Raw genomic sequence first — 20,616 nt, forward strand, 5'->3', positions numbered from 1 at the left:
AAAAGGAGTTTAAAATACTCAAAATGCTGATGCAAATAGTTGCCTCAATTTTATTGAGTAAAATGGGCCCAGTATTTTTTACAGTGATAACCTTTTTCTGATACAATCGTGCTGAAAGCTTCTCTGGTTCAGAAAGCTTCACTTCGCCGCCCCTACTGTGTCTTACTCTTTTCTCCTGTTGTTGACTGTTGATGTAATGGTAAGGTGAACCAGGAACAGGCTGAAGACTCACAATCAAACATAAACTTTAATCTTAACTTCACAGGAACATGCAGATGGGCAATGAAAACACAACAGGTTAACGTGACAGTGACTAGACAAAGACTGAGTGAACAAGAGGAACTTAAATAGCAGACAAAAATGAGATTATTAACCAAACACAGCTGAACAACACTTAACTAATGCCAGTTACACTGACTAGGAAACATGACAGAATCAAAATAACTGTAAGACCAAACAGACAGACAGACAGACAGACAGACAGACAGGTGGCAGTTGTATCATTGATATATTTTCTTCTACGTACAGCACTTTAATAGAAACTTGCTGTTTTTATTCCTATTGGATATAATTTTTATTTTAACGATTCCGATTCTTATCGATTCCTAATTTTGAGTCCAATGAGATAGAAAACCTTAGATATCATTCAAATTTGAACAATTGAAATAAGCAGTTTTAAGATTTTTAGAGATTCGGGTACAGAAACTAAGCAAATGTATATTAGGCTAGGAATATTAGGAATATTAGGCTGCTGTCTCAAGTCGCTTCTACTCATTTGGAAGGGTCTCATGCAGCAGGACTCCCTCATGGAGAGCAGAAGCGCCCGTAAAACAAAATGCTATTGGTTGGATTGTGTCGGATGAAGAAAAGGAAAGGATGGTCTGCGTTAAAGTACTGTGGGGTGATACCACACATTAACATGAAGCCGGCGGTGGCTGCAGCCGCTTCGGTTCCTTCCTCGTTGACTTCAACAAAGGCTTTATGAATCACCTTTGACAGCACCAGGTCTTTGGTGGAGGTCATGCCTGAAAGGTTCACCTTCGTCTCGTCAAAAACATCCTCCATTCCCATGCTGATCAGAAGAGTCTTCATATCATATTTTTCCTCCATCTTGAATATCGGCAGAGACACTTGAACCTCATGTTCAAGCATGACTTCTGGTTTGGTCCACTCCATGAGCTTCTCGTAGGTCAGTGCCTTTTCAAGCTGGATAATAAAGAGAGACATGTCAGATTAATAACAGTTCAGTAATGAAAACATCTGGCTAATTAAGCATTCAAATCACCTTCTGAAGGCCAGTGGTGTCGTCTTCCATTGCGTTAGGAAGGATGATCAACATACTGAGATTCTTCCCGACATACGGCAGCTCCAGAACCTGACAGTTCATCTCTGGGATAAAGGCCAGAGGAAACTGCTCTTTTTGATGCATCATCTTCACTGGTTTAGTTTCAGTCTGCCAAACATCAATAGAAACACATTATAACCCCTCAGATTCCATCATGAATGTTAAAATATTTTTTTTAAAGCATGAAATCGCACCTTGTTCAGCTTAAACTGCTCATCTCTGGTGGCTTCCTTTGGGAATTTCTTCTCCCAGTTTCCCTTGAAGTAGATGGCGTTCACCAAGACCAGTCTCGTCATCGCATCAATGTCTCCTGGGGGCAGCAAGTCCTTGATCTTCTCTAAAATATAAATGGACATTGTTCATTTTGAGCAGTGATTTGAACTGACTGATTTTATATTTTTTACTAAAGCTCAACTCAAGAACCCAAGAAGCCAAACATGGCCCTTGAAAATACATTTTTGCTGAACCTAAAGTGCTGCAAAAAACATTAAATAACTTTTATTTTTAATTATGTTGAGTAAGTTTAAAATTCATAGTAAGTTTGTGGTTTTAACCTTGTGTTTTCTTCTCCACCCATTTGTTGATGTTGATGCGAGCAGCCTCTGATTTGGTCTTGAAGTCCACCTTCTCCAGTCCGGCTTCATAGTATATTTTTGCGTCATTAAGGAATTTCTGTAACATAGCAAACCGATTGAGGTGCAAATGATATTAGAGCTGAGAACATTTCCAGAACCTCCAGTGAATAAACCGAGTCTTACCTCAACAAACTGGTAGGATTGCTCTCCGTAGAGGCGGTTGGCAATACTCAACGCATACGGGACTCCTGGTTTGTTCAGCTCACTCATAAACTTCTTGAAGCTGGAATGAATTTGGTCCTCAGTTTTTTCCTCATGACATTTCTGTTTGCATAAACAATATCAGATAAATCAGATGAACCATTGACCACATACAGCCGTTCGTGCAATCATAGTCGGTTCCCAACTAACAAAAATATGTTTGACGAACGTTCTCATTAAGTTGATGAAAATGTAATGATGAAAATTAAAATGTTTTCTGCATGCTCTCTGAATGCTCAAAATGTAGTTTTTTTAAACATTTCATGGTAATGTTACTCTTGAATGTTCTCTGTTAACTGGGTCAGTGTGAGGTAAATATTCATACGAAACCTTGAGTTCAGCAGGCGTCGGAGGATTCTGGGTTTGTGCAGGTGGAGGATTGTTAAAGCCCAGGACCTGCACAGCATTATTATGGGAGAATTAATATAGATAACGTCAACATATATTGGCCCTCATTTATCAAAAGTGCGTACACCAAATTTCCAGCGTACACCTTGCGCACACCCAAACCCACGGTGACTTTGAGATTTATCAATATGGACGTTGGCGTACGGTGCGCTCAAATCCTACGCCAGCTCAGGAGGTGGTGTACGCACGTTTGAGTTAGTGTGAAAATGCGCAGAAAAACAATTCCTAACACCACAAAACGCACTGACAAAGATATGCTATATGACCCTGTTAAAAACCACAACAACAACATTTAGTGTTTATTTTTGTACAACATGAACGTCAATGTTTAATTTGTGTGACTTTACCAAAGCGTTTGATTTGTAGGCATATGTATTCCTCCAGTCGCGAGCCTGTGCACTTTATCTGGCGTTTCAGGCCCGTCTGGCCCGGCAGCTGCGCACGGACTGGGACTAAAATAATTCAGACTGACAAAATAATAAAAATGACCTTCTTCTTTTAAATAATAATAAAATCAATAAAAACGACATTCTTCTTCTGAATAACAAGCGTCATTAAGAATAATAATCATAATAATAATAATAATAAGAAGAATCTTACAAATTGTCATAGTTATTAATGTGAATGAATGGTAGTACTCCACATCACATCATCATCACTATTGTACACCCCAATACATGTGCCGTGATACGAAATTAAATGCTAATTGTTTCAAAACGTGCTGTAAAATAATGCAGTGATGGTAATTTATCATCCAAACAGCTTTAAACTGCTGGAGTGCGCTTCTCAACCTCCTAAGAGTACTCGTAATTTGGGTCCATATTTTGTTTTTGGTGCCTTTAATCCCACTCTTTAAACTCCCAAATACAACAATTTCTTTTTTTTTCTTTTTTTTTCACTTCCCTGGTGATGGTCGATGGGCACGTCTCAATCATCTCACTAGTCCACTAGTCAGGGCACTGATCAGGGAGTCAGCCCATTGACTTATGTCCTAATCAGTGCCCTGACTAGTGGACTAGTGAGATTATTGAGCGCGCCCGATCTCCACGTCGGAGAAGTTTCGCTTCTTTGCCGTCTTCTGTTTGTCCATGACGTAAAATGAGGGCGTGGGGGAGGCGGAGACTTGAATATATAGGGGCGTGTTATTGTAATGACGATCGTTTTCAGCCGCCGCATTTATCAAGGGCAAGTATTGCGTACACCTGAATTGCAGAGGTGCGCACAGCTTCATAAATCAGGCGGTGAGAGGAGTGTAAGCATAATCTTACGCCAACATATACACCAGTTTCTACGCAAGATTGATAAATGAGGGCCATTGTGAATGCACTACTCAAATATGCATTAGAATAGTTTAAAATGACAGCAAATAAATGATTATGTCAAACACATTCTTCACACAGTACCTAAATGAATAAGGACTAGTATCTAATAAATATGTATAAGGCCATCCTTAAAAATATTTTGTTTTGCAGTAACAGTAAAAAAAAAAAAAAAAGGGTCGGTAGGTAGGTGTATTTTTTTCTCTCCAAATTTTAATGTAAAAAAAAGGACATTTTTGGTGATGGTGATTACGTAGGTATGAATTTAAACAAATTAGCATATCGTGACGTCACTGACTGGGACTTCAAGCCGTGCCTTCGGGCGCATAGGCTAATTGCAGGCTATATAGACCACAAACAAATTGAAATATTTGTCAAAAACATGTTTATTGCATAAATTTCAGGTGCATTCATTAAGAAAAGGTTCCAACCACCGCTAGCTGTCATTGACTCTTAGCTGTCAACCCTCCCTTTTTTTTCCGGGTTTCTCGCGTATTTTAGCTCTTTTCCCGCTGTCTTCCCGTTTTAGTATTTTCCCCGTGATATGTTCCGTATTTTTACGCTCGATTGTGTTAACTCAGAACACACAACTATCTGTGTTTCTGAAGTGGCTTGCACTTGTTGTAGACCAACACATCTGGTGATATAGACTAGTGTTTTTGAATATTAAAAAGCAAAACGTTTATTTTTTATTCAATTAATTAAGTAGCTATAACCTACTCTTCACAGGTAAATATTACAGTAAACAAACATCACAGACAATGGCATACCATTTTTTTCAGACGTTTTATTTTTGTAATATGTATTCTCTCAGTTTTTTTGAAGAGACACTGCCCCTCTTTCCTCCTTCTTGGCAGCCTACATTTAGAATAATAGCTTTGATTAATGTTAATGATGAAAAAGGTTTAAAAATCGTGATTGTTTGGATCGTTTTCCTACCTTTTTTCAGTCATGGCACCCTTTGTAAATTTTCTACTTTTTTGGCACCCTCATACGTTACGCTAGGGGTTTAACAGTACAGATTGCTCACGGTTCGCTTTGTATCACGGTTTTAGGTTTACGGTTTCGGTACGGTTTGGTATTTGCCGTGCTCAGGGAAAGAAAGAACTACTGTCAAATAAAAATAAAGAAAATAAGAACAAAAAACTTAAATACAAGCAGCAGCAAAAATAAATACTATTGAGCAAAGATACTAATAAAATAAACAATGCTTTTCAGATTTTCCAGGTAGGTCTAACATTAGTTTTTAGGTAGAGAAATTGAATAAAGTAATGAAATGTAAAATAACGGCACATTTAACTGTTTAAATTAATAATTAATCCTTATTAAACTTACAAAAGCTATTCAATCAAGAGTAGTGAGTGACGTCCTTATCTTTTGTTTGACAGACAGCAGTAAAGGCTACTGCCCCTTTAAGACCTAATACAGGGATATGCTCGTCTTTCTCGACTGTATACTTAAGGCATATACACAGACTATGTCTGCTTGGATAGTCATCAAGATCGACATGTTGACATACTTTTTGTATGAGTTTGTCCGTTCAAGCGCAAGACTTGAAAGAGAACTCAATATTTGCGCGCTGTGAGACGTGCGCGCACTTTTGGACGAGCGCACAGAGACAGATCTTCTCACACTGCAGAGTTCTCATTCGCGTCTTCTGGAGAATATACTGGGTGCTGATGGCGAAAATGACTGGTCATACGGCAGCACTCGCATGCATTGAACACAGTGTACAAAGATAGACGGTTTTGCCCACGTTTTTCTTTTAATATCGCTGTTGTAGTGTAGCCTATCACTGAGGAACCAGCTCGTGTATCCATCGACAGAACCATGCATAAAGCATTATTTTTCAAGTTACAACCAGTGCCGCTTCTCCCACCACGCGTTGCGCGTAGTCGAGCAAAACACACGCTACCCATAGCAACCATAGACCGTAAAAAAGATAGCAACGCGTTATGACGTCGGCATTTCAGACTGACAGATACAAGATAAACGGCTTTTCCGCCATTTGTTACTGTTTTGTACACGTTGTTATATTAATTATAATTCAAATTCTGTTTTATTGGCAACAATATCCACAGCTTTCCTGCAAGTCTTAGTGGGCGTCGCCATGACACTCGATACTTCCGGTTGACGGTATCTCAGTTCCGGTTTAGCATAGGGCTGCACGTTTTCAAGTTTTTCATTAACCGTTAACCGAGGCCCTTAGCGGTTAATACTCGGTTAACCATAGTGTGCGTCAGGGTTATTTTTAGCTTATTAATTTGACGATCACCATCTCCGTAGAACGCGCCTATAGAGAGAAATGCACATCATGGATTACACAATCAGAGAGTAGCCTATTTCTTTTCGTTTTAAATTGTTAAAAGACATTTCAAGTTTCTTAAGATCTATTTCATGTCTGCGAGGCGTACGCTGAGTTTCGTTAAATTAGGATGAGATGCGCTCCAGTTCACGAGCAATGCGAGTGGCCGCGAGGGCGCCTGCATGATTAGAGCATGTAACGTTAGTAAAATATGCAGCCGAGAATGATTCACACAGACAGCGTTTGACTCGCGCGGCTGATGAGCCTCTCCCGGCAGAGAGTTCAAGCATCTGTGGAATCGTTCCTTCAGCTCTGGCCATCTTGCTTTCAGTCCGCGATCAGCTTTTTTGTTTTCTTCATTACAGTTAAAGTAACGTCTGCTTTTCTCTAGTCATTCACAAGTTTCTCACTTCAAACTTTCTTTCTTCAGATCCGTTATGCACAGCGCGCACGGCTCGCGCTCTGCTTCTGCCCTAATGCGACTTTTAGTCCAGTGCGACGTATGTTATTTTCCTCTTCATGACGCATATTTTGACTGATGCGACTCATACTCCGGAGCAACTTATAGCCTGAAAAATGCGGTAAGCACTGCATTGCAATACTTGCATTTCGCCCCGTCACTCTCATTTTTAAAGTGCTCCCACGCTGTCTTTGCCCGCTTAGAAAGCTGGTCATGACTTCTTCTTGTGGATACTACCCTAACCCTATGGATACTACAAATGTCTGGGAGCGCTCTGGCGGTCTCTAGGGGTGCAAACATATATTACAACTAAATTCAAGGCACGTCATTGACGCCACTTAACCGAGCAAAATGTTTCACTCGGTTACGCAATTTTTAACGGTTAATCGGTCAATCGGTTAACCATGGACACCCCACAAATAACAGTTATGCTGCGTTCACGCTAGATGCGAGTAATGCGAATAAATAGCGCTATTCGCGCGAACTTGGACGCGTGAACATTTTGACTCTATTCGCTTCATTCACTACACAACAGACGCGAATTTGCGTCACGGGAGGGGCTTCTGCCATGCAGCGGCAGTCGTCAGAAGGACGAGCCGAGCTAAGGCTGCTCTCGCTGGGGTTAATGAGCGCTGAGTGCCTGGGTCTCACCTCCGAAACCTTGCTTCCATAAACCATGCAACATAAACGGACTTGTTTGACATGTTGTCTAGCACCCTTCGCACTCCATTCAATGCCCAACGAGCTTCAAATAAACTCAAGAATTGTGATGTAGATGTGTGTATGTGATTTTAATATTTGTAATTGTTGAAATCATGTCAGACATTGTCAGTAGACTTTTTTTTAATCAACATGAAAATAAATGCATGAACTTCAATTAATTTAAGTGCATTGTAATAAAAATTAACATTTCATTGCTGTAAATTGAATTATTGAGTTTATATAATATATTAGTTTAACCTATTTAAAATACTGCAGTACAACTGTATAATTTTTAGCAAGGGGTATGTTTATTGTTTTCAATAATTTACAGATTTAATGTGTAGCAAGACCACTCTAACAACCTAACGTTAAATAGAGACCTGCACTCCCGCGGGACCCAGCACAACCGAGTGCGGCGCGGGATAATATTTGATGGTGAATGCGGATGCGGGAGGCAAGATATTATTGTGTGCGTGTCGCAGAAAAATAAAATTATTTTGTGGGACTCCCGCAAAGTGGAAATATCTAACAAAATAAATAACTAGAAACAAATAAACCTTTATTTATAATAAAATAAAATTGATTTACAGGCGCATGGATGGAAGGTAACTCTCGTGTGGTTCATAGGAACAGCCAAAATGTGTGCACCGCATAACTCAGGTGAACCGCTTAGTGCTGCAGATATAAGTAAGTTCTTGTAAGATAGTCAGATCCATATGCGACCATCTGGGACATGTGATCATTTTGCCTGAAGCGTTGTTGTAAAAGTCTACTCCTGAATCCTCATAATACAACCAAGCGTTTAGCTGATAACAGTACAGACTAATATAAACCGGAAGTCCGTTACCGGCGTGTTCTACGTTGGCATAGCGATCATGGGAAAGGTCAGAGTTCGGGAAAGTTGTGGATAGTAATGATGAATGTTGAGAGGGGCACTTTTGATTAATTTTTAAAAAGGGCAGGGGCTCAAACCCCAAAGCCCTCCCCTCTGCAGTGCACTTGCCTGGTGTGTGTAACGTGTCCATGGTCCCTGACTCCTGTCACAAAATGCGGCGAAATCTCCGACAGGGCTTTAATAGTCTAACGTTACAGTGAATGAGAGAATGAGCCGAAACGAATGCACAGGCCATAGTGTGACATCCGTTAACCATAGTGTAAACATAGATAACGTCACGGGTTTTTCTATAAAAGAAAGAACGTAGCCTTCGTTTGTATGTAGGCCTAGGCAATTTATATATTTATAATACTTACTAAAATATAATTCATATTATTTTATTACTTTTGTATTAGTTGTTTGAAGAGTAAAAAAAGAAATTGGTCGGTCTTAAAGCAAATTTACAACCGGCAAGTCGGTCGGACTAAAAGAAAAAAATATATATATATTTGAGTCGGCCCTAAATTGACAGGGTGGGTCGGATTACGGCAAACAAGAATATTTTTAAGGATGACCTAAGTCACAATTGGATTACAAACTAGTCAGAACTGAATAGTTGATATCTGAATGAAAGATCACCAAGAAGTCAATGGTAAAACTGTTACATGTGGTAATACTAACATAAGAATAGTTACTTTTCACTATCAAAATAAGTACTAGTATCTAAGTACTATTGTACATCATGATATGCATATTACAGAAAAGTGACTTTATTTAAAAGTATTGTTAAATATTGTTGACATTGATCCAATCAAAATCAATGTGAATAGAGCTTCTACTTAACAAATGAAAATGAGGTGTGTGGGTAGAGCAACTGTTTAAGCCCTGCCCCCAAGTTTCGGTTTTGTGGCTGTGGTTCTGACGCTACTTTCACACCAAACGCGAATTGAGCGTCAAAATCGCGTCTAGTTTGACACGTGAACATTTTGAATCCATTCGTGCGTCCGCAGCTAATTGGATGCGCGTAGAAATCGAGCATTTGAAGCGAAATAGACGCGCGTTAAGGCGCTCCAGGTGAAATATATTAAGCATTAACAGCCACACATGTGGTTCAGCCAAAGCACTACCTGGATTATCTTCACTGTCTGCATGTATATTTAAATAAAATATAAAGTTATGAAACTTCACTTTGCCCTCAGTCAAAAGGTTTTGCAACAATAGATTAATTGGACCAATGTTCGCCCATTAGATGTACACAAGACGAAGTATATGTCATGTTTAACCTCTACATAGACATCCGAACCAGCGGCAAACCCCAGAAGGACTGGCGGAGGAAAGGCTGCTCTCGCCGGGGTTAACGAGCACTGAGCGCCCGGAGATCGCTTGGTCCAAAAACGCAAGAGTGTTCTTTTTAAATAGGCTCTGTCTATGAGTAAAACATCCTAGGTAAATCACATATTTTAGCTTTAAACAACTACATTGTCAACTGAAAAGCATTAAAACTACATTTAGTGACAAAATATCAGTATTTTTTAATTATATGCAGGGTTTCTCATCACGTGGCAGCAGCAAGCAGGCTCCTCATTGGTTAATGCGGCGCGAATTGACGGCAAAGTTCAAATTTTTCAACTCGAATTCGCTTCAATCGCGTTAATGCACAAAAAGCACCACTAGCGCATAATGCGTAACGTGTGTATCGCGCAAGACACTCAATTCGCTTCAAATTCACGTTATTTGCGCGAACTGGACACGCGAATGAGGCGGAATCGCGTCCATCACGCCACACGAAGCGCATCTAACGCACCGCAGGACCTCCCGACATGCGTCAACGCGCCTTTCCATTGACTTAACATGGAAATCATTCGCTCCAGACGCTCTATTCGCATTTGGTGGGAATGTACCTTGAGGCCTAGTCCACACGGACATGGGTATTTTTTCCTCCTGCGTTTAAAAAAAAAATCCCGTCCACACATGCTCGGTTTTAAAGAAATCTCCATCTACATGAAAATGCAAAAACCCGCTATCAAGCGCTGTCAAGAGCATGCCACACCAGCAGGCGGCGATATCACCCTAATCGTAAAGGCATGTTGGCCAATCAGAAGCCTAAAAGTTCATTGTGACGCCTCTGTTCCGCAATGTAATAATATACCTGAGCATGGATCTGTGTACATGATACAAGCAGCCCTGTTAGCACAGTTACTATCAGCAATATGTGGGCTACGTCCACCATTGCACAGAATCGTCAACCATAGGGTCGTCAACAAAGCAGTCAGCGGCGAACAATCTGACGTCAGACACAGCGGATAACGGCGCACACTCTGACGTCGCAAGGCAAAAACGCCGGTTTTACTGTCCATACGACAACGCTGCAACCGCCGTTTCTGAGAATCCTCACCCTGGCAGGGGTTTTCAGTGACCTGATACTGCGTTTCAGTGTGGACGAAAATGTAAAAAAAGTTACGGTTATAAAAATACACGTGTTCGTGTGGACAAGGCCTGAAACTGCGATGTTGTGGGCCTGCAGCTGGATAGATCTCGCTTGTTGTGAAAAGGCCTGAGTCACTCCCTGGAGATTACCTTAATCATCTGATCTGCAGTGTTTCCTCTTGCACCGAGCGAGACCATGGCCAGAGCCGAGGAGATGCTGACAGGAGAGTAGAACACATTTCCTGATGCGTTTCCTCCGCTGATCTTCTTGAACAGGTTGAGGGAGAAATGTGTGTTTGCTGCACTCAGAGAATCCATTTTCACAAGCTAGAAAGCAGGAGAGAGATATAATCAGCATAACAAAGTGAAAAGGTTTTCAGGATGTTTTCTGCTTAAATCCCAAAATTTTCCAATGTAAACAACATCACATGCTTGTCGAATAAGCAGTCAATCAATGCTTTTCCCTCATATGCATCAGTTTTGTTAAAATCAGAAAAGTAGTTTAACAATTAGCCTCATTTTCATCATTACTCATCATGTAGAAATCTGTTCTAGTAGACTTGCTTTACTCAGTACATTGTATTAAGGTACTTCTAACAAAAAGAGACGTTAGATAAAAGCATTACCTAGAGTATTCAGCAGGAATGATGTAGTTTCTCCGTGTGTCTGAGGAAAATGAATGATCTGCTATAAGTTCCGCCTCTATAAATATTGCCTCGCCCTGGAGAGCCCATCCTCCAAACCTCACCAGCCCGGCTCAAGTAACTCATTTTGCTGCAGTGATGGAAGAAACAAAGCTTTTCAAAGCTTCGAATCAATTGAACCAGTTGCTTTGCACAATGATTCACTGTGTTCGAAACACCACACGTTGGTGACTCCTGCTGGTCAGAACAGAGGAAAGGCAACACAAACTCATACCAAACATGCGAAACATTAAAAAAAATAAAAAATACAGCTTTTACAAACCCATTACAAATGTTTTATTGAAAGTATAGCCCAATCAGATGCACTTAACTAATCATGTTCGGCTTGTTTTGTTTGTTATATGGGTGGTTCAGCTAAACACAGACTATTAACTGATATTAGTAGTTTTAATTATACAAATACCTAATTGAAATGTCTACAAATGTATAAATCTCATCAGAGATAAGGAAATAGACACTTAGACACTTCATAAGATTGACCGGGGGGAGGCGATCTCCGGTTCTAGAGAGCCTCAGTCCTGCAGAGTTTAGCTCTTCCCTGTCGGAAGAAAACCAGTCAACGAAGAGGTTCCACATTAAAAGGTAAGAGCACCTCATAGAGGCTGTAGCTGAAGTGATAGCGTCAACTACCGCTGGATGTAGGCCACTAAGTCCTCTGCATCCCATCCAGGAATCACACATAAAGGTTCCAGAGGTCTAAATGCGGGTGCCATGTGGCTGAGAAGGCAGGGCCTTCCTCAGGGGAATCCGCAAGGTTGGGGCAATTGTGAGAGGTTTGAGTTCTAGGAACCAGGTTTGGATGGACCAGAAATTTGCACCATCTGCTTGTGTCTGTACGAGCAGGCTCACTGGGAGAAATTCAAGCAGCTCAGCACTGTCTGAGCACGCTTGCTCCTGAGATGTGCTGTCATGCTGACCAAGTCCAGCTCCATACTGAGAAAAGAGGTTCTCTGCATGGGGGAGAGTTTGCTCTTTTTCCAGTTGACCCAAAGCCCCAGATGGCTGAGGATGTGATTCCGCGTTAGCATCTTGAATGGAAGCATGTGAAGGGCCTTATTCAAAACACACAAACCCAACATTGGCTGTAACTAGTGATCGACTGATATATCGGATTCCCGATATTTTTCCCGATATTTAAGCATTTTCCCATAATCAGGTATCGGTTTTGTAATATCGTATTTTCCGATAAATGGCGCCATCTTGTGGACGTTTTGAGAATTGCATACAAGCGCACCATTAACGGACTGCGTCTGACGGGAGATTATCAACAGCAGTGTTCAGAGGTAAAATAACCTGCATCCCTTAATTAATCAACTTTGTTTAACATAACAGTAATGCACAATTGAGATAACCTCAAATAAGATGTTATGAGATGATATGTAGTTTAAACTTGGCGCTAAGTAGAGACGAACTCACGGAGTCAGTCAGGTAATCCGTCATGTCACAATAAAGACGTAACTTCACATGAATGGAACAAAACATCCATGAATGAGAGCATGTTGGAAATAAAAGCGCCGACCTTATTTCTCTCTCTGTATTAATTCTCAGTCGCATTCAGCCGTTCTCTCACCATACAGTTGTTGCTCCAGCATACAGACTAGTCACTGTATGTAAACAAGACCGACTCATTTAAAAACTCCTTAAATAATATTAACATCTGTATATAACATTTATATAATAAACATCTAATTAATTACAGCTCCGTGAAAATGAATTATTATGTATAATATGCCTATCTCAGCGAGACGCGCAAGTTAAACGCAGAGATGAAAACAGCGCTCTGTCATCAGCATATTTCGGAGACTGGCACAAACATTAATTTTAATACCGTACTAGATGAGATTGACTCTTTAAGAAAAATAAACAAACCCGCAAATAGATCAGCTTTTACAATGTTTGCATATTCCAGAGAATATTCAATCTTTAGTCTATTAAACACATACACCTTTTAAAACTGTAGTTTAAAATGAATGCTTATATTTATGCTCATAGTTACGGGGAGTTGATAGACTCGACTCTCATTTATGTTCTCCATTTGAAAACAAAAGACTTATTTATAAATGTATTTTGCCTGTTGTTAATATGGCTGTTTTTATAAATAAAAAGGTAAAACAGCATTAATGTTTAAAAGACTTTGCACTGTATTTAAAAAACAAACCAATTCTGACTATTTATTGATGTAAATGTCTTTTGTTCTGTATGTAAGTTAGTGAAACTGCAAAAATTATAGTGTTTAAAAAGCTTAGTTCAGTGCTGTTGCTGTAATTGTAAAAAACAGAAATAACACAATAGGACCTAAGTAAATATCGGTTCTATATAGGGGTGGGCGATATCTCGATATTTAATATATCGAGATATTTTTTAAACTCGATATGGATTTTGACTTATCGTATATATTGATATATTGTTTATATTTAATTCTGATTCCGCCACTTTGCTTGTTTGCCTTCTCTGTGTTGTGCTCGCGCGCCTCCCGCCTCATTGCTTTTGTTCCTCCTCCCCTCGCGTGTTGTCTCATTGAACACGGCGGCGTCCGCAACCAGGTGAGGATTAGTTATCATGTTGACAAGCGCGTGCGTTGTTTAAGACTTATTTTAGAGAACACGATTTTCCTTCTAACACAACTGCTTGCTAAAATTCATAAAGAAATATTAATGTTCATCATAGTTCAAATCGCAAGTTTCACCCACAGTCAAGAGATTGACACTATTGGTGCGAGACGCACTCGCAGTCGCAATCATGTCAGTTTATGATCTGTGTCTAACTGATCGCAGAGTTTTCAGTTAAAATGTCAAAATGATCGCATATTATTTAAAAACATTTAAAAATTATTGCAATATCATAATTATTATTATTTCGTCAGCTTTATCACTAGATTATTATGAATAGGTCTATGCATGTTTTAACCAAGAGGGAAAAACGCGACATCCTGGGCGCCCTGAGACACAGTTCAGTGCTCTTCTGTAAGTTGTACTGTATCATATAGCCTACCTTCTGACGTTCATATTTCGTTCTGTAACTGGAAAAGAAGGGCAGCTCGCCTCATGTGTAGCCTACATGATCCGCATTATGAGGCACTCACGCTTTAGTAAAGAGCGCAACATCTCGCCTACTGTTTGAATTTTGATACAGATTTAACAGGAAGTGGTGTTATGACAAAATCTGTTTATTTATATCTCAGTCATGCCCCAATATTTCTGCAAAATGCTGAGTCTTTGATTCATCTTTTGAAGGCATGAATGAAAAGAATTAAGGCTATATGTATTAGTTCTTTTATTTTACAGTTAAATTATTATTATTTATGTAATCAGGGAGTTTTTTTTAATGTCAAAAGCACATTGTTCCTACATGAACTGACTACCTATTTGCCCTTCAATAAAAATATTATGACTTTATGATATTTGGCATATTTGTTTTTGCTGTAGTTTTTAGTGGGTTATTTTTCCTGTAAAGATATCGAGATATATATCGTATATCGAGATATAGCAAAATATATTGATATATTTTTTGCTCCATATCGCCCAGCCCTAGTTCTATATATCGGTTATCGGCACATAAACATGCAAATTATCGGTATCGGTATCGATTATAAAAAATCAATATTGGTCGATCACTAGCTGTAACCCACTGCCTTTCTTGAGTACAGCTAGATGTAAAAGGGCTGTAAACCCTGATTTTATATCGGCTAGATGGACTGGCTCTATCACGTCCTTCGCCAATAGGACTGCAATCTCTGCCGGACAGGAGCCTCCCTGTCTCCCACCGAGCTAAAGCAGATGCTGCTAAACCTGGGCGATGCCAAGCGAACTGAATAGCCAAATCTAAATGAATCTCAATGAATCACTAGCAAGCCCTCAGACACCATGCAAGCGACACCAATGAAACCTGGCTCAGAACTACCCGTTACATTATAAGTGCTTTGACCTGGTAGACTTGCAGGTGGCCATTGCATGCAGGGCGGTGGTTATTCTTAACGGCCAGAGCTGCTGTTGGCTCACAGGTCCTGGATGGGAGTTGCAATGACCCCACCAGGTGGCAGCATTTTGCAGGGAGGCACTGCAACTGCGCACTTTACCTGGGGAATCCCCTCCTCTGACCAGGGTTCAAGGGTAGCGAGAGAGGAAAATATTTGACAACTGAATATTACAAATATGACATTCATAAAAATAACTTATTCTACTAATTAAAATTGTGGTTTAATTTCCTGTCTTTCTGTGGTTTCCCCCCAAAAAAACCTTTTCAGAAACCTGTATTCTTTGAGTTTCATAGGCACCAGAGTTTGACCAGTACAGTGGGGCAAAAAAGTTTTTAGTCAGCCACAAATTGTACAAATTCTCCCACTTAAAAAGATGAGAGAGGCCTGTAGTATTCATCATAGGTACACTTCAACTATGAGAGACAGAATAAGAAGAAGAGAAAAAAAATCCAGAAAATCACATTACCTGATTTTTAAAGATTTTATTTGCAAATTATGGTGGAAAATAAGTAATTGGTCAATAACAAAAGTTCATCTCAATACCTTTTTATATACCCTTTCTTGGCAATATCAGAGGTCAAACATTGTACTTCTTTTCTGTAATCAGGGAATAATAATTTAAATGGAAGTTATGAACGTGTTTGAGAAAGAAATGAATGAGAGGTGTTCTAATTAAGATGGTACATGCATGTAGACTGTAAACTGAAGAAACTGAAGTAAACTGAACTTTTATTTTTTATTTCAGACCATTATTGTGTGTTTGACCATTTTATTTTAGTTTATTTTTAATTTTTTTTTTTACAACTGTTTTAATTATCCTTGTTTTTATGTTTAATTCTTACACATAGTATTCTTATTTCTCATGCATATGTTATCACTGTTTTAATTAATTTCTATGTAAAGCACTTTGAATTTGCATTGGGTATGAAATGTGCTATACAAATAAATTTGCCTTGCCTAAGTCGCTACAAGGTAGTTTTTGAAAGTTTGGCCTATTTCTCCATGCAGATCTCCTCTAGAGCAGTGATGTTTTGGGACTGTCGCAGGGAAACCAAAGATTTTCTATGAGGTTGAGATCTGAAGACTGGCTAAGCCACTCCAGGGCCTTGAAATGCTTCTTACAAAGACACTCCTTTGTTGCCGGGTGGCCTGTTTTGGATCATTGTCATGCTGAAAGACCTAGCCACGTTTCATATTCAATGCCCTTGCTGACGGAAGGAGGTTTTGACTCAAAATCTCACGAGACATGGCCCCATTCATTCTTTCCTTTACATAGATCAGTCGTCCTGGTTCCCCTGCAGAAAACAGCTCCAAAGCATGATGTTTCCAACCCCATGCTTCACAGTAGGTATGGTGCAACTCGGCATACTTTTAGTTGAGTTTTTACCAAAGAGTTATATTTTGGTTTCATCTGACCATATGACATTCTTCAACTCCTCTTCTGGATCATCCAAATGCTCTCTAGCAAACTTCAGATGGGCCTGGACATGTACTGGCTTAATTTGGCCAACTGAAAAATTTAGATGTGATCAGTCACTTTCAATTGGAGAACTGATTTTTTTTTACAGTGTAGCAATTATTATAGTAGCCTGGCCTCGGGGGTTGTACCTAAGTCTTTTAAACATGCAGCAGTGGAACCAGTAATCAAGAAATCTCATTTAGATTCATCAGTTTTTGCTCATCTCGAAACTTCTCTTTCTTTCCAAACTACTGGAGAAGGTCATATTTGAACTATTTAATTAATATCTGGATCTACATGGTATTCATGAAGTGTTTAGTCTGGTTTTAAATCACTATAGCACAGAAACTGCACTGTTGAAGGTTTTTTAATGACTTGTTGTTACTTGATATTAACTTAGGGTAGTGTGCAGTTTTAATTTTACTTTAGACATATTGACTGCATTTGATACTGTAGACCTGTGGTCTCCAACATTTTTTCATTTGAGAGCTACTTTTTAAAAATAAAAGTCGCCAAGAGCTACTCATGTTCTACAATACTTAAAACTCTTACATAATGCATCATAATTCTCATATTAACAACAATCACAACTGTTTTACACCTGAAAGAGTGTAGTAGAAGTTCCAGTAGTCGGTACCAATACCATAAACATTTTATGGTAGTCAGTACCAATTTTGGTACCACAGCAAAATGTTTTTTTTTTTACTATTTAAAAAAAAATCAATTACATTTAAAACGTTTATTATTTACAATGCTAATCATTATAAGTAAATCATACATAAACATTTAAAGGCTGTATGCTGTTTAAAAAATAATCATTGTGTATACATCAAATATCAAGTGAAAAATAAGGAACCATCTAGGCATAATTATTATTATTAGTAGAGACGTATTATTATTACATAGAGATGTAGTTACATCTACTGTATAGGCTGCAACAGTAGCCTAATATATTCTGTCAATTTCTCCACGTTAAACTTTACATTAAACCAAACTTTTATTATGACGGGTGGCCATGAAGACCTTTGAGTGTCTGTGTTCATATGACAGCTTACTTAAATGAAACGTTAAATTCTCATGAAGTGACAGTTTTTGCGTCCGTGTGTCCTCATATTGGCACACGGCAGAGACGCGAGTGTGTGCGTGAGTGTTATTCACGCAGAGACGCAAAATCTGCAGGAGTAATATTTAAATAGTAATTTGCAGTTTAAAATTCACAGACACTAGTATATATTCGGCTACAGTTTGGAGCCCTGCGCTTGGATTAACACGAAAGCTGCGTGTACCAAATATACTCGGGAGTCGGTACAACCGGTAATACAGAAATGCTGGTATCGTCATTTTTTTTTAAATTTCACTACCAACATCGTACTAAAGTAGCCTAACTGTACTTGTGACAACCCTACATTTGCATGTTTACGTTTACATTTGTTTATAAATAAAAAATTCTAAGTCAGTCTAAATTAGCTCACTCTGATTAGATACAAAGTAGCCTACATCTTGGCGAGCTACCTCCAATCAGGCCATGAGCTACTGGTAGCTCGCGAGCGACGTGTTGAGACCCCTGCTGTAGACCATAAGATCTTGATTACACGCTTAGAACAATGAAGCTAGCTTTCTAGCTTTTTCCAGTTGAGACAACTCACCAAGGTGAAATCCTTTATCTTTTAAAGACTTGTGACCAGAATGCGGCAGCTCGTCTTTTGACGGGTATACGAAAACTGGTTACCTGTCCATTTCAGGATTCATTTTAAGATTGGATGTTTGTTTTTATATTTGGTGTTTGTTTAATAGTTTAGCACCTAAATATATTTCTGACCTGATTAAGCTTTATGCTTCGTTAAGAGCACTTAGATCTGCTGACCACTTGCTTTTAGTTGATCCACAAGTTGAAGAGCAGGGGTGACCGAGCATTTGCAGTGAGGCCCCGAAGCTCGGGAATCGTTTGCCCCACTATATCAGACAGGCTCAAACACTTGCTTTTTAAAATCTAGCCTAGAAACGTATATAGTCTGGCATTTGGCACAGTGTTTTATTTTTAAAAACATTTTTTTGTTATTGTGATATTAACAGTGACACCAACGCTACAAAGCATGTGTCAATTTTTTTTAACCGATTTTCAGTGAAACGTTGTATCGATCCTTGATTCGTTCTTTCCAAATTACATGAGCAATGCTGTGCTGTCCGAAGCTTTGTTTCACTGATCCACCCATGTGACTGTTCAGAATATTTCAAAATGCCTGACACAGGGCGCGCCCTTTCGTTGCATTGAACTTTTTGTTGTATTGCGCAAGTTTAGGAGAGCTGCAAAACTTTGTCATGGAATCTGTTGCAAAGAGAGGGTGTTGTGAAATGTGGGAACAGTTTTAATTGACTTCGTCCAATGAGGCTGGTAATATATTTGCAGAGCTGCCAACTCTCACGCATTGGCCGTGAGACACACGCATTTGATTGGTTTCACACGCTCACACGCCACACCCCTTATTTCTCACGCTGAAGTGTCAACCCTGTCGGTCAAATGCCTGAAAGATAAGTTTATCTATAGATCTACCTGATGAGCAACTCTTAATCAGAGCCGGTCGCCTAGGGCCCCGCCTTATCTTGGGATGCCCCGTCGAGAACGCATTATTGCAGCGCGAAAGTACATTAATGTAGTGCGCGAGCGCGAATCTCTCTGCTCGCGCGCGGAATATAATGCGCGAGCGCAAATTTCTCTCTTCTCGCGCGCGGAATGTAATGTGCCGAGAGCGAATCTCCCTGCTCGTACGCGAGAACTCTGCGTGCGCTCTCAGATACTGCACTTGGAAGATTTTTCTCTGGGCTCACTCAGAGAATATGCCTGCACTTAAAACGTGTCCAGTGCAATCGCGAATCTCTGTGTGTGTTGGAGAGAGATGCACGCAAAAAGAACTATACCAAACTAAGCTACTGATTTTAGTTGGTCTGAATCATGGGCGGCCAACTAAAATGGTCTAAATCAATTCCATTTGTTGCCTTCAGTAAATTAAATAGCTCAGTTTTTTTCTGCCTGTATTGGGCATAAGATTAGTAGCCTAATGAATGTGTGCATATTGTGAATTAATTTAATAAACGTAGTCACCTTTCCCAGTAGCCTTCAATAAATTAACGTGTCTGCAAAAATGATTCATAAAACATAAATATCAGTTAACCAGATTTACTTTCTTCACTGACGAAAATTGTCCTTGACATGGTTTTTAAGCTATTGTTATCAAATTTTTTTGGTCTTCAGAACATATTAAAATGCACATATGTAGATCATAGAAATCAAAATTTTCTCGGGGGTGCATGCCCCCGAACCCCCCTAACTACCTCACATTTGGAATCTCAGTGATTATAAAACTGTGCCTTTATTATGATTAAGGGATGTAGGTCCTATACAGAATAAGGCCTTAATATTTGATTTATAAGTAGCAATAAACAGCCAATATCCTAATATAGAATTGGACCCTAAACTAAAGTTTTACCATTTTTGTCATACCCTCACTGGATCCGTAATTACTAAGTTACGCCACTGTCTCTATAGTGCTTTAAAATTGTGTGTGTCTATAGGATGTATACAAACCGCCATATAGATGCAAAAAACAAACGAGTACCCCATTTAAATGCAGATGCATATATAGAGAGAGCTATTATTATTATTTATTTGTTTATTTATTTTTTGCAATTTTTGCTTTGTACGGCAACATTTTGGTTGGCACCACCAAATCTCACTCTAAGTTTTTTTGAAAAGTTGGCAGCTCTGTATTTGGCTTTTGTTTTGCAGCATACATATATATATAT

The 20,616-nt window shown here is 39.3% G+C and overlaps 1 protein-coding gene across 2 annotated transcripts; it reads right to left on the reverse strand.

Moving 5' to 3' along the window:
* Positions 1-66: 66 nt before the first annotated feature.
* Positions 67-11,419, reverse strand: LOC137082571 (leukocyte elastase inhibitor-like). Of its 2 annotated transcripts, none has more exons than XM_067447835.1 (8): positions 11,303-11,419; positions 10,827-11,003; positions 2,512-2,577; positions 2,104-2,244; positions 1,900-2,017; positions 1,540-1,682; positions 1,286-1,453; positions 67-1,206 (listed from the first exon to the last, which is right to left on the reverse strand). In XM_067447835.1, the coding sequence occupies exons 2-8, from the start codon at positions 10,992-10,994 to the stop codon at positions 805-807; spliced, it is 1,206 nt and encodes a 401-aa protein (XP_067303936.1). In that variant the 5' UTR covers positions 10,995-11,003; positions 11,303-11,419; the 3' UTR covers positions 67-804. The 2 variants fall into 2 exon arrangements, with proteins under 2 accessions (XP_067303936.1, XP_067303935.1); XM_067447834.1 differs by having other exon boundaries at positions 10,827-11,011.
* Positions 11,420-20,616: the final 9,197 nt, after the last annotated feature.

The sequence above is a fragment of the Pseudorasbora parva genome, chromosome 7 (genome assembly GCF_024679245.1).
Source record: "Pseudorasbora parva isolate DD20220531a chromosome 7, ASM2467924v1, whole genome shotgun sequence".
Taxonomy (NCBI): domain Eukaryota; kingdom Metazoa; phylum Chordata; class Actinopteri; order Cypriniformes; family Gobionidae; genus Pseudorasbora; species Pseudorasbora parva.